We start from the raw sequence: 14,190 nt of genomic DNA, 5'->3' as shown, positions 1-14,190 counted from the left end.
TGACAGCAACAGCTGGTTTCCATTTGGAGTCAGGAGGCTCTGAGACCTATCAAAAGCCAGGCCTTTACGCACGCCAAAAGTGCAGGTTTAAGTACTGTACGTCAGCGGTGCTCAGACCCCTATACGTTTTACGACCTTTAATCTGTGTTCTCCAAGCGGCCTACACTGAACCCTGTGAAGGCTGAAAGCAGAATTTTGTAGGGCTTTCTGGCATTTGTCGGTGGGCACATGTTCAGGCTTGTTGAAGTTTAAAGACGGAGCACTGACCGCGCCTGCAGCTAGAATCTAGAGCGCTGCCGATTAAAGCTGCATGACTTTCTGGAACGACGGGTCAGTTGCCCTGGACAGCCTTCATTTATAATGCATGCAGTGATACTTACACTCCACCATTTGAATGATTACGTAGATTCGGGGTAAATTTGTTTTGAATTTCCAGCTGGTGTAGGCCAGCTGACCTAGTATGCCGTGCGGGTTCCCGAGACGTCACGGGCGTACCAAAGGCTCTCTCTCGATGTGGATGGAAAGGACACTGGACTCCCAATCGTTGGGATTTGCACAGTCACCCTCATGGTCAGGGCCTCTGGATGACCTTTCTCCTCATTTGTCTTTCGATACCTTTGTTTATCCTGACTTTTCTCCCGAGGTCGTCTGTAGAGGCCCAGCCTAAATCAAAGACGATTCTTAAGCCTTTCCTGTGCAGCCTAGCCATATTTGTCACTGAATCACCCCAAAATACAATGGCTCGTGTTTGATTTTAGATTTCCTGCTGTGGTCCCTTAAGGGCTGTTTGGTGAAGGATAATGATGACCGCGATAAGTCAAAGACTCTCTCCCTCCCTGACCCCATGAAAAATCCATGTCCCACATCCAAACAAGCGCTCCACACAGACCTCAAACACGGGGTCTTCAATTATCTTTAATACACATTCATGCTTTTCTGCACGAAAACGACAGGAGCAAGTTATGCTGTGTCCATTAGAGATGTAGAAAACGCCCGCCACCAAGTTTTAATATTAAACTCTAATTTCCAGTGAACAATGCCAAGTGTCACATGCCATTTCAGCAATCCCACTGCCTGACTAGTACTAGACAATGACTGGGAGGGAATATGAGGTATTTTGGTATCTATTCTATAAGTGTTTATAATACATGGAGAACAATAGCAATGAGGCTGCCAAACAGCTCGGACTCTGCAACAAAGCTGTCTGGCCCAGTCCCACCCATAAGCAACTTTTTATTACATTAGAGAGAGAAAAAACAAAAAACAAAAACAGAAACACTTATTTAAAGCTAAAGAAGGGTGGAGGCAGGGTGGAGGCAGGTCTGTGAAAACGTATTTCTGAACTTGGACTTCAGATCATAGTGTTACAGATTTAAATGCACAAAGGGTTTCTGTTTGTTCCACGTTAGCATGGAGGTGCCTGCATTAATGCAACAAAACATTTCACTTTCTCATTTGTGCTTTCACCTGCTTCAGTGGAATTAAACACTGCAATTTTCACATTTCTGCAACTCCTTCCATGGCAGAATTCTTTTACATTAAATCCCGTGTCTGCAAATATAGTTTCAAGAGTCAGATAATCAAGTGAACAAGTAAGATTTCTGACTGACAAAAAAGACTAATGTAAGACAAAGAGCTCTACAATAGCATGCATACACAACTCATTTGAAAAGACAAGCCACACTGCAACCATATACATGCTCAGGTTTGCACAGGTGCTTATTATGGTAATTTTAGTAAACTCAGGAAAACAGTTTGGTTTGCTTTGATTGGGCATCACTTGCTATGGCTACACAGCAGGTAGCACTGCATTCTGCATGCATGCATGCACGCACACACACACACACACACACACACACACACACACACACACACACACACACACACACAACTCTCTCTTCACAAAATAAAGCAGAGTATATCATATAGGCAGTCCAAAAATTTTACCTTCCAGGTAATATTGTTTTCTTATAAATGTACATTTGTATAAATTCTGTCATAATTCAGTACAGAACATTTAACTAAATAATTGATTTCTTACATTGAAATGTGAATCTCTGCCTATTCCCACAGATTAAAAAGCTTTTCATAGGATTGAATGCAGTGTACAAACATACAATATGTGTCAAACATGCAATATGTGTACAAACATACAATATATGTCCTGACATACAATATGTGTCCTGACTGTTAAGAGTTATTTAAACATGCATGCGAGAAGATTTATTAGTGTAGTAGTTAGAAAATGTTAGCAATAGCTCACTGCAGGCTTGTTACTGAAATCATAGCATGTGCTTGAACTTCTACTAAAAGCCCTGTTTACAGTTCAGTGTCAGTTTAGCATTTATGAGTAAAATATCCTTTGTGATATGACTGAAGGAGAGCAAACAGGTTCTAGCATTAATCCATGGCAGCATGTCCGCGAGTTTTTTAGAAAATTAGTAATGCGTAAAGGGCGTGCTTGTACTTTAGTGTAAATACATATATTTACCAAATCGTTGGAGAGGCATTACATACAAATATAAAATTGACAGAAAAAATAGGGTATAGATATTTTCAAAGCACATAAATACTGTGATGTTTGAACACAAGCGACATACAGAAGCGACTTGGAACTAACATCTACTAAATCATCAGGCAACAGTCAGAGCCGAATTCATCCGAGAGGTCTTCCACTGACTCAGTGACACTACTTTGCGCGGAAGAGCAAAAGCCCCATTCAGGTGGGCGTGCTGACTCGTTTTAGCAAACCCATGAGCTGAGCTTGGATGGTACTCAACACAACGACCCGACACTTGTACGGCACGGGCGTACGTATTTACAACGCTCCGTTCTTGCTGCGTACTGGAGGGACTGCCCAGTGTCTGCTGCTGGCGTTTCAAAGGGACCGGCGAGAGGGGAGGTATTGCATAACCTGCAGCACACTGCTCACAAAGAGGCAAGTGGGAGCGCTTTATTTCAAAACTAATGGCGCCCTGGCAGGATATTGTCTTTCATTTTAAAACGCAATTTTAACCGGACATATCTGCCAATATAATTTTCTCCAGAAATGAACAAGCGTGATTGTACGATTTCGGCGGTCAGCTGGACCAGAGCAAAAAGGCATCAGTCTTTAAAACTACTTTGAACTTTGAATGGCCGGTGTTGGTGCGTTCACGTCTCTTCCCAGAAATGTTTGCGCGGTTTGCGCGCACGGTGTGCGCTTTCAAGAGGACGTCTTCTGTTCATTTAGTCTGTTTTCTTTTCGAGCTGATCTATTTTAACTGACCGCTAAAAAACAAACAAACAAACAAAAACCGTCCTCATTCACCACTGCTGGTCTTCTCACATTCTGGTCCAAATGCTGGAATGGACTGGCGTTGTTTGCGTCCTCGTCTCGGTGGCCACAATCTGGTCGGTCCTGAAATATTTGGGAGCGGAGAATCGGTCCCCTCCGCTGTGCCGCGAGCTTGAAGTTCCGCGGCGCAAGAGCAAGAGGTGCGCGTCAGACCGCGGCACGGGGACGGAGAGGCCACCGGAGGGGCCACCGGAGGGACCCGCTGAATCGCCTACCGTCGCGATGATATGCAAACCCTCCGCACTGGCAAACTATCTCCTCAGACACTGCCCGAGTTTCTGCAAAAGCGAGTCGACGCCGGCATGGGACTGGCGAGCGAGTCCGTGTGCGCAGACTGTTGTCGGGGCTTTCTGGCCACATGACTCTGCCGTTCATTTCGTCCGAGATCATTTGCAGCTAAGTGACGACGGACTGATCGCTTTAGACTGGGCTGCTGTTGGTGCAGCACAGCACAAGAGGAGGACTTCCAGTAATTCCACCAGCCCCATTCTTTTAATAATCCCAAACTCTTTTGGAAAAATCACCCGGAACGTACGAAAGGTAATACTTTTTTTTTTTTTTTTTTTTTTTTTTTTTTTTTTTTTTTTACATTAGCGTGGTATCATTACTGTCTTATTTTTGGTGGCACAGAATGTATTTAATAATATCATCCGGGTCAAGAGATCGATAATGCTATCCAAACACGCTCTGAGGCCTATTGCGTGAGTAGTGTCTGTTATCCCCTGACAGGGAGGAATCGCTCTTTTAATATTTCATTGACAGTGTCATTTGTTAATCAAATGGCACTGCACGTCGTTGACATGTAGTCATAACGAAGAGAATCTTGTCTGTTGTGTGACATTACAACGCACAGTCCTCTAAATTAAAATATCTATAAATATATAAACACATTCAAGGTAGCTAGAATTTTTGAATATCTATCTATCTATCTATAATGAGATGTATGTGTGTTTGAGACTGTGTAAAGCTTAATTTGATATTTTTATATCAACACAAGACTTTTGTCTTAAAGCTCTGGTCTATGAAGAATGATCTCTCTGCCCCACCGTCTTCCTCTAAAGAATGAAGCTGCAGAGATGAGCTGTGCTTTCACTCACATGGGGCTGTGGGTCCTTATATTCTTGGGGTGGCAGGCATGTTGCATGAGCTGGAGCATGTTGATGATCTCATGACGATGACGATGGAGCTTCTGTGCAGCGTGTGGGTGCTTTGCACTGCTGCACAAAGGTCTCGAGGCCAATCATCTCCTGTCGGACCACAGCTTTCCCACACAGCCCTGCTGAGCTGCGGGTTCATGTCTGCTGGCTCATAGGGGTCATGGAGCATTTAGCTTCTAACCAAAACACTGCGCTGTTTTTGGGTAAATCCCCAATGTACTACAGGTGGCTGAATTTAGAAAGACTTTGGGGTTTTGTCACCTGGGCGGCCCGCACATTATGACTTCAGCAGAAATATTCCAGAGGATGCTTATAGTATATGGGCCCACAAGATAAATATAAAAGTATTGGCCCAATGGCCCAATGACCATTGCATCTGATTTGACACAGTTCCTCAGCAGATCAGTTGTGGTGGATTTATTTTTTGTTTTTTGTTAAACGCTAATTAATTTAGGACATTAAAAGTATTCTTGCAGCTCAGTAGATAAGCCTCACAGATTTGGTGTTGTGTGCATAAATTCTAGCCACCACGGGTTCGGCTGTGATGTCTGAATTCAGCTTGGTTTCCCTGGGGAAAGCGGCCGAGGCTAGCTGTCTGCACGCACCACAGGAACAAAGACGTAAATCTCAGTTCTTCGTGTTTTTATGGTCATTTGACAAAACAAGACATGGAAAAACTTCAGAATTCTGATAAACCTGAAAAATAATAATGCATTCACAAGTCACTCTGAACTTAATACTAATGCATTTGATTTGTAAAGTACTTTTTAAAGTAAGTTGACAAAGTGCTTTACATAATGAGAAAAAGTATAAAATGGAAAATATTGTACTGAGCATAAGGCAGAGGGATTTACTGCATTGATTCTGGTCTCCAGGGGGGACTTTTGCAGTGGTGAAGCAGGTACGAGGTTCTTGATGCCTGTCGCTGCACTACCTTGCTGCTGCACACACTTACATCAGTGTTGGCTGCTTTTGCATGAAAACCTCTGTGCTCATATTATTTCATAGTTGTCTTGGACAGTGCATGAGTCAGAGCTGTGCCCTCCAACCCCAGCCAGAACCCAGGACCATGTGACGCATGCGAAAGTAATGATGCGTGCCAGAAAGGGGTCGGCCAAAGCAGCACTGTACGCTGCTGACGTACACGCCGTTACCATATGACGCATGATGTCACGGAAGAAGCTGAGACAAGATTGGTTTTGTTTGACTGCGATGCATCAACCACCAGTGCAGCCATTTCCTCTCAGTCTAATAGCAGTTTGTCTTATCCAGTAATGAGGAAAGATGGTTGCCCCGCCCTGCCCTGCCCCGCCCTGCCCTGCCCTCATTCTGACCCCCGAGGCCGAGCTCTTGGTCGCGAGGGCTCCTCGAACATGTGTGGAATGTGGAGGATGGCAGCAGGGCTGGTTTTCTCCCGGCGAGATCCTGTGATGGAATTCCACACATCTCTGCCGTTTAAAAGCGAAAAAATACAGAGCTGCAATTATGAAAAGATCAGGGTCACTGACGTGCTTCAGAATGCAGTGGAACGTTTGGGGTGTGGATATATGCTGTCCAGAACAACGCGTTTCTTTTTTGGGGATGGGGCATAAAACAGTTGGAGTGTGTTGAAAAGGCTCATTAAACATCTCTGTTTGTCAGTCGTGACCCAGTCGTGACCCAGTTGACCCCTTGTGTGCTGTGATTGGCACTAGATAGTGGTGTGTGCGCGCTCTCTCTCTCCCCGCAGCTCTGTGAGGCGGCCCTGGGACACGGCTACCTCCCCGTGGTGTTCAACCGCCGCAGCCAGAATGGCACGCCCCTCTGCACGCTCAAGCTGCAGGAGTTCGGAGACCCGGCCGACCTGCGCGAGGCGGTGCGCTACATCCGCTACCGCCAGCCGGCCGGCCGCCTCTATGCCGTGAGCGAGAGCACCGGCTCGGGCCTGCTCCTCTCCTACCTGGGCGAGTGCGGCTCCTCCAGCTACGTCACCGCTGCCGCCTGCCTGTCGCCTGTGTTCCGTTGCCAGAGCTGGTTCGAGAGCGGCCCCACCTGGCTCTTCCACCGAGCCCTGCTGCTCTACCAGAAGTTCTGCCTCAGCAGGTACAGACACACACAAAATAGACTCTTCAGACAAAAGCACTTTTCAGACGCATTAACCTAAAGCTCTTCAAATTGAAATACAATACTTACTGCGTTGACGGGCTGTGTTTGTCTAAGGACTATCGATTTTTGTAACTGGTTGGGATGGCTCGTGGAGCTTATGTCGGAACGACTGTGCATAAGCTGCGTCTCTGCGGGAAAGGATCAATGCTGATATTCCTGCAGGTACAAGACCGTGCTGACGGAGCTGGTCCACACAGACAGCCTGTTCTCCAGCCCCTCGCTCAGATCCATGGAGGAGGTGCTGTTTTGTCAGGCCGGTCCAAAGGGCCCGCCAGCAGAGGGCGCCTGGGAGGCCTACTGGGAGCGCAACGACCCGCTGAGGGACGTGGACGAGGTGGCCATCCCCGTGCTGTGCATTTGCAGCCGAGACGACCCTGTGCGCGGCGATCCTCGAGCCACGTTGCCCCTGGAGCTCTTTGAGGGCAACCCCCACTTCTTCCTGCTTCTCAGCAGCCATGGGGGCCATTGTGGCTTCGCCACGCCGGACGAGGGGCCTGTACTCTGGAGCCACCGGGCCCTTCTGGAGTTCTTCAGGGCCACCAGCGACTTCTTCGCCGCCGAGGAGCGGGCCAAGCAGACGGCCCGGCGCAGGGGCCTGGGCGGGGGAGGCAAAGCGTTCCGGCACCGGAGCGTCAGCACATGCAAGAAGCTGCCCGTCTGCTCACACAACATCCATGCCATCTACAACTGGCAGAGGTCCTACACCAGATGATGGCATGGCCCCTCGTGGGCTTCAGATGGAAAGGGCGCGTCGACCACCAGACTAGGCATTGATCACATGAGCAGCTGTCCGATGGTGCAGTATTGCGGTACCAGCAGTCTTGGTTTTTCATATTTGATTTAGTCAGCTATGGACGAGCTGAGCGCTTAATTCCAGGATTCCGGGTTCATTGAAAAGGACCCCGGATTTCCAGGTTCCTTAAGTGGTGCTTCCAGTATCTCATTCCATAAGACCTCACGTTCATCTGGAAAGCTCCTGCAGTCTTGAGTTGTTCTTTTTGCCATTTAAAAATGTCCTGCACGCAGTGTAATAGACAAAGAAGATCCCAGGGACCATAGACGTGAAGTTTCCATGAGGTAATACTCTTTAGTGTCTGAGAGGCATTTGCAAAGTAGAGCAAGGCTGCCTCCTTGCTGTATGATGGAGTGTGTTGTGTGCAAGTTGTCTGAACTGTTGGGAGGTTTTTTTTGTGGGTTTTTTTTGTACCACACCGAGGTTGCAGGGAAATGGCTCTCTTGTGGTGGGGGCTGGATGCTTTGGCTTTTCACTGAAAACACAGGATGGATGGTACGCCTGCTACAATGATTATTTGTTAAATTATCTACATGAAGTATACAATTAAAAGAATGTATTTGAAGTTTGAGTTTTGCATTTACTTACAAACTGCACCCTAAATAGATGGAGTTTCTTTAATCAAACTCAAAACAGAACACATTTGGATATTAAATAACGGTTGCACTGCTGCATCATTTTTTTGTTGTTTTTTTGTTTCAGCATTCATTACAGGCATAACTTTTTTTTTTTTAATTGGACATTCCCCAATATAGCCGTAGCCTGCAGCCAGAGCCTGGCGAGTGTGTGGGTGTCTGAGTAGATGTGACAGTCTCTGTGCACGCGTGCATGTACACGTGTGTCTGTACACACATTTTCTGTGACGTTTAGCCAGAGACACAGCACTGGAGGACGTGGAGGCGACGCTGTGGCACACGCACGCCTCTGCTTTCCCAGCTCCTGCTGTCTGTTTGCCGAACACTTCTGTAGCTCACCTGGCAGAGCAGCTAGTGCAGGATGCCAGTAAAGCAAAGGTCCCAGTGAGCACACACACACTCGTACCCATGAACATGCTGGTTGTTCTGCCAAATGTTGTGAATGTGACACCTCCAATGCTTTGGCATGCAGTATTTGGTATGTCAATGATATAGTAATGATAAACACAACTCATAACTGAAGGATTTGTTATGTAAGAATCCTAAATCTGGTTTACTGGGCATGGTCTGGAGTTTAATGGGGGGAAAAAAACAGGTCTTTGAAATCAGCACACTAATTTGATTGGTGCAATTGAATTGCCCTTTAAAGTAAACCCAGTGTTCTTTTTTTTTTCCAGAAGTAATTGTTAAATCTCCATTGATTTGAGGTAACGTTCACGTAATTCCTAACAAGACGTGATTGCTTACTTTCATATTCCAGTTCTAGTTTCATTGGGAGCTAAAGACACTGAACGTTATCTCGTCCTTTGACATAAGTTTGCTAATTTGCAAACTCCATCCCGACTGCAATTTTGAAGTAGGCAGACACAGCCTTGATGAATCACATCGTTAAGAAGTTTTATAGATAAAGAAGGTATAAATAACACTAAACTACGTTTGCATCATGTGAAACTCCAATAGCGCCATCTAGTGGAAATCTAGAGTGGACTAATAAAAGCAGAAAAAAGGACGAACCAGGGGCGTTAAATTTACTTTGACGGAAATATCCACGTGTTAGGAAGACTTATGCCCCGAGCGATAACTCTGCAATGTGTGTAGCGGAACATTTGCATACGGCGGATAATCAGACCCATTTATACAAGCCGTGGCAGACCTTATTTGTAATTTATACTGTCGTGGTATTACTCATGGCCCCAGAGAATGTGATGAACAATATAAATCATCACAATCCGGGATTTGCTTTATTGTATTTTATTTTTAATATTATGTTTAGTTTATATTTTGAATATTTTATGTTATATTTAAAAACCCAAACAACTAGCGTATTATCAAATAACATGCTATCCCGTATCTTATTGGCTGTACTTTCTTTGTTTTCCAGACACTCGTTTTTGGGAGACGGCAAACTTCCGCTCCCTGTCCTTGAAGGACGCTCACAGACTGAGTAAATGACTTTTTAAAATGGTGGTATATAGTAAATGTGACAGGCTTCATAGGCTAAACTGACCTAAATATTAAAATACTGGACAAACACACCAATTCAATATGTGAGTTCATGTAAATGAATTACTGTGGATTACTCCAGTCAACTTAGTGAAAATCACTTTTATGGTTCTAAGGTTTTAGCAAATTGCTGTGTATTGAATATGGTTGGTGATACTGCAGGACGGCTCAGTAGAGGGCAGTATGGCAGGCCACTGTATGACTGAGGGAAACCAACCAACATGGTACAGGCGCAGTGATGCAGTCCTCTCTCCCTTTGGCTTGGAAACTTAAGATTATATTTAGCACCTATTTTGAGTGGAAACCCTACACTAGCTCTAAACGCGTGCGGCGAATGTCACGACATGCCTGAAAGACTGCAATTTCTCACAGCTGCAGAGTTTCCGTGCTCGTCGTACGACTTCATTATCATGATATCGCGAGCTCAGTTGCCGCATGTTACAGCAGATAACGTCACCCCACCTCAGGGATCTGGCTAACAATTACACCGATTTGGTGACGTGTCAACTTCTGTATGTAGTATCAACCTCGGATCAACAGCAGAGAAGCTTATAGAGAGTGTATCTGGCCTTTCCACTTGAGCTATAAAATCTCTAGACTGATCAAATGATTACACTTATGTAAAACGTAGAAAAGTGTTATTAAAAAGTATATGACAAATGAGCAAAACAGATAAGTGTGTGTGTGAGCGAGCGTTTGCAGGTTTCTTCCCTGCCGTGTGGGTGTGCTCTGGAGTCTAAGGTGCAGATCATTGACTGCTCCTAAGCGATTTGACTTGCTGCACATCCTGCTCTGTAGTTCCACTCTCCAGATGTGACCATTTTCAGCTGAAGCAACAAATATTTGCTGTGGCCTTCGGCAAATTCTCATCACAAACATGACGTGGGCATAATAGGTGGGGTCATCTTAAAATTTCTCCTCTCTCCCTCTTTCTCTCTCTTTCTCTCTCTCTTTCCTTTCTCATGTTTTGGAAGAACTGGTTGACTCCTTTCCCCTGGGCAGAACTCCGACTTGAGTTAAACAGACAGTAGGAGACCTAATCTAATGTGACATGTCTGGCTGGGTATAAGGGGTCCAGATCGGTGGACAAATTGGCGCTGGAATCTTACATTCGTCCTCTGACTGCCGCGGGGAGCAGATGAATCGAGTTCTTTGCGATTGTCAAGTGTGAGTGAGGGAGAAGAAGAAGGACCCGCAGAAGCTTCAACAATCCGCCCTGCTCGGGGCGCGCTCGGTGGGGAGAAGGGGGGGGTTCCTCGCTCTGGCAGAGGTTTGCATCAGAGCCATTTCTTTTTTTCCACTGTGCAGTGCCATGGCTGGCACCGGGCTAGAGGTCAAGAAACGCCTGGCAGGGGCCGAGATGCCTGCGAGCCATGGGGACCCTAGGCTCTCTCTCCCATTGCTCCTGCCCTGACGCACCTGGGTAATTAGCCCTAACGATCAGCCTGTTGGTTATGCTGACAGATTAGAGAACGCGCAGGTATGCCGTGCCCTCTGCTCACCAGGTTTTTCTGTATGAATGCTGGAGGACTGCAGCATAGAGGCCTCCACTGCAGAAGCATCATTTCAGATACTTAACAGAGGCGCACGTTAACATGCGCTTTTAGTGTGTCGTCTTAGTAGGTGAGAACGTGAAGATTTCACTCATCAGCCCACTTCTGATCTGGGTAATAAACTCAAGCGCATGCAGGGACCTGCATGGCTCCTGCCTCGCGTTCTTAAGAAAAAGTGCTTCATGAGCCCTGTTGCGGGGAGGAATTGTTGGAAGAAGAAACTGCTCTCGGCCACCTTCAACTCACAGAGGCACCTGCAGCCTTTGGTCCGCAGACCTGCCACCTCGTAGCCCTCTTCCTGGGACGGAGTGCGGCCTGGCCGATCGTGTGCACGTGAGATGACCTGGGCCCGACGGCACTCTGCCTCACTCCCCCGGTCCCGGCATGTCATGTAGACATGCACAAATCCAGGAGGGTGGGAGGGATTGGGTGACTTGAGAATGGGAGGTGGTGTTTTAATCTAAACAATGAAACCACCTAGCTTGGGAATCTGAAAATATTACTATTCTTATTCCCGTTAACACCATACAGGAGCCTCTCTGACACACTACGGATATAGCAGCCTTCAACATAGAGAGTGCTGGTCTTGAGCAAACTGTTGGTAAGCCCAGCTTCATACATGTGATTGTAATTTGCTTTATTAGGGGACAGACCACTGAGACCACTTCTCTTTTCCAGGGTTGTATCATAAAAAACAACAGTCCACCAGTTGCTGCAAAAATGTAAGGAACACATTCTTGGAACAGAGACAATTGATAGTTGTCATATTCTCCTCATGATGTTCATTACAAATGTCTCCATGTGAGTTCAGTGCTTCCCACAGAATGTTGTGTTGTAGACAGTCAAGGGTAATGGCGGTTCACTCTGCAACCTGCAAAAACCACTGCAGTGTAACCCAACACCATTCCAGCAGTCCTCAGACCAGGGCTGCAGCGAAAACAGGGCACAATCATTTCGCTAATGGATGCCATTCAGATCGTTTTAATTTTGTACCAATAGGTCACAAATCCTTTCAGGGCCCACAGACTCTCGTCAAATCCAAAAATGGGAGGGCAAGAAGCGCTAAATCCACAGGACAGAGCCGAACCTTTTGGTTTTGCCGTGCTGCTCTGTGAGGCTCTTGCAATGTCCTCTCTCTAATCTAGCATTACTTCATTTCCAGGACCAGATTTGACAGGGCCTTAGAATGTCATCTTTGTAACTCTAGGTAACAATTACAATCATAAACTAGTGTTTTACATTCATCAGAAGAAGAACTGCATTATGACTCCCAGATCTTTTAATACATTTTATTTATCATCTATAACATGCACATAAAGGCAACCTGGTTACTATGGGAAATTGTCAGAATACCAGCAAAACTTCGAGTGCTAGCTTTGTATTAAGTAACTGATGATGCAACAAAAGAAACAGTATGTACTGAACAGTTGAGTGACTGAATTCTTGTACAACTGTTGTGGTGTGTAACTTTCTCCTGCTGCAGTACCAAGAAGCTGCCAGATTCCTGTCTTTCATGCTCTTAAAAAAAAAAAAAAAAATTGAAAGAAAAACCCTCAGAGCAATATGAATGCCGGAATGAACCGGCCGGCCTCTGCCAAAGCCTCAGCTATTTAAATGGCTTTGTCATATACTGGTAATCTCATAGTTTATAGTTCCTCCTGGTCTGGTCTCCACTCTTTGGCCATAATCTTGATTGGTAAATGGTTGAATTATATGAGTTTCACGTTCCCTCATATGGCATTGCTCTGCTACTATGTCACGATTACTTAACTGAAAGGGGAACAAAGTCTCCTTAGTCTTCTCACTGTTACGGTGTGGTGCAGTCTGAACCGAATGGTTTGCATCTCTGTGAGCACTTGCTTGCATTCATCCTGGGTTGAGTTTCGCCTTGGGGAGAAAGTGCTTTCACATCCTGCTACACATATAAGCCATCAGCAGCCACACTGGTGGAGCAGATCGCATTGCAGGGTCAGTCACATGACCAGTACAGGAAGAGGAACACCGATATGGTCCTTATATTGGCTTGGTATGTGGACCAAAAGGTCATGACTTGGCAGAACTCCTAGAGTCTTTGGCTTAACCCAGGAAACGGTGACTTCACCGTAACCCTACATAGCAATCACAGGCTGCATGTGTAAGCTGTGTAGGTTGTAGCAGGGCAGTGAAACCCAAGTGAAAGGAACAGATGTGATTGTGAGCAGTAGGAGGAGAGAATTAGTTAATACACACACACCTACACCTGCATACCAGGTTATATAAATGTGCAGTGTGAAGTGGAGCACTGTGCTATAGCTACAGCAGTGGGTTCTATTTGTGGAAAATCAGCTGGCTTCACTGCTGGATCTGTGTCAGACTGTAAGATTGTCAGCTGTGTGTGTTGAGAGGACGGGGGGGGGGCTTCTGTTTTCAGACAGGTGTGAGAGGCAGAGTGGGTTCTTTCTCCAGCTTGGGGGGGGGGGGGGGGGGGTTAAGCAGTGCTGTAGCCTGACGCAGTGCCTGTGACACTTCCGAGGTCATCTCGGATCTCAGATTACCAAAACATCATTTTTACTCAAATTAAACGAAAATGAATGTGCATGAAACTGGCACAAGACACCTTGCACGAGGCAAGTGTCAGTTTTATTCAAAAAAAAAAGCTGAAATGCTTTCAGGATTTGCTGTCACACACATACAGACAATCACACACTCATGGAGAGAGAGAGAGAGAAAGAGAGAGAGAGAGAGAGAGAGAGAGAGATAGAGAGAGAGAGAGAGAGAGAGAGAGAGAGAGAGAGAGAGAGATAAGCACAGGCTTGCCCGACAGATTGCTGTGACCGGGTTGAACATGCTGGGTAGAGGAATGTGGCTCACACACATCGGCGCCATTACCACACTCCCTGCCAGCTCCTACCACACCTCCAGCAATCAGGGCCATTACATAACATGTTGATTATTTTTCCTTGATGCCAGAATCCGCAGCTCATGGTTTGCCTAGTACCAGCGCTGGCCTGTAACCCCTCAGGGTGCCAGTTAAAGGGTGGTCTACATGGCCCGGGCGATCTCAGGGGTCGGATCTGATTCCTCGGGT

The 14,190-nt window shown here is 46.2% G+C and overlaps 1 protein-coding gene across 1 annotated transcript; it reads left to right on the top strand.

Moving 5' to 3' along the window:
* The first annotated feature begins 1,915 nt into the window (after positions 1-1,915).
* Positions 1,916-7,997, top strand: abhd15a (abhydrolase domain containing 15a). The gene is made up of 3 exons (XM_035534479.2): positions 1,916-3,877; positions 6,224-6,576; positions 6,802-7,997. The coding sequence occupies exons 1-3, from the start codon at positions 3,341-3,343 to the stop codon at positions 7,349-7,351; spliced, it is 1,440 nt and encodes a 479-aa protein (XP_035390372.1). The 5' UTR covers positions 1,916-3,340; the 3' UTR covers positions 7,352-7,997.
* Positions 7,998-14,190: the final 6,193 nt, after the last annotated feature.

This window comes from Electrophorus electricus, chromosome 17, assembly GCF_041902795.1.
Source record: "Electrophorus electricus isolate QZ-2024a chromosome 17, ASM4190279v1, whole genome shotgun sequence".
In the NCBI taxonomy this organism is placed as follows: domain Eukaryota; kingdom Metazoa; phylum Chordata; class Actinopteri; order Gymnotiformes; family Gymnotidae; genus Electrophorus; species Electrophorus electricus.
Note: the sequence above shows the minus strand (reverse complement) of the source record. Positions and strands in the feature narration are given on the sequence as shown.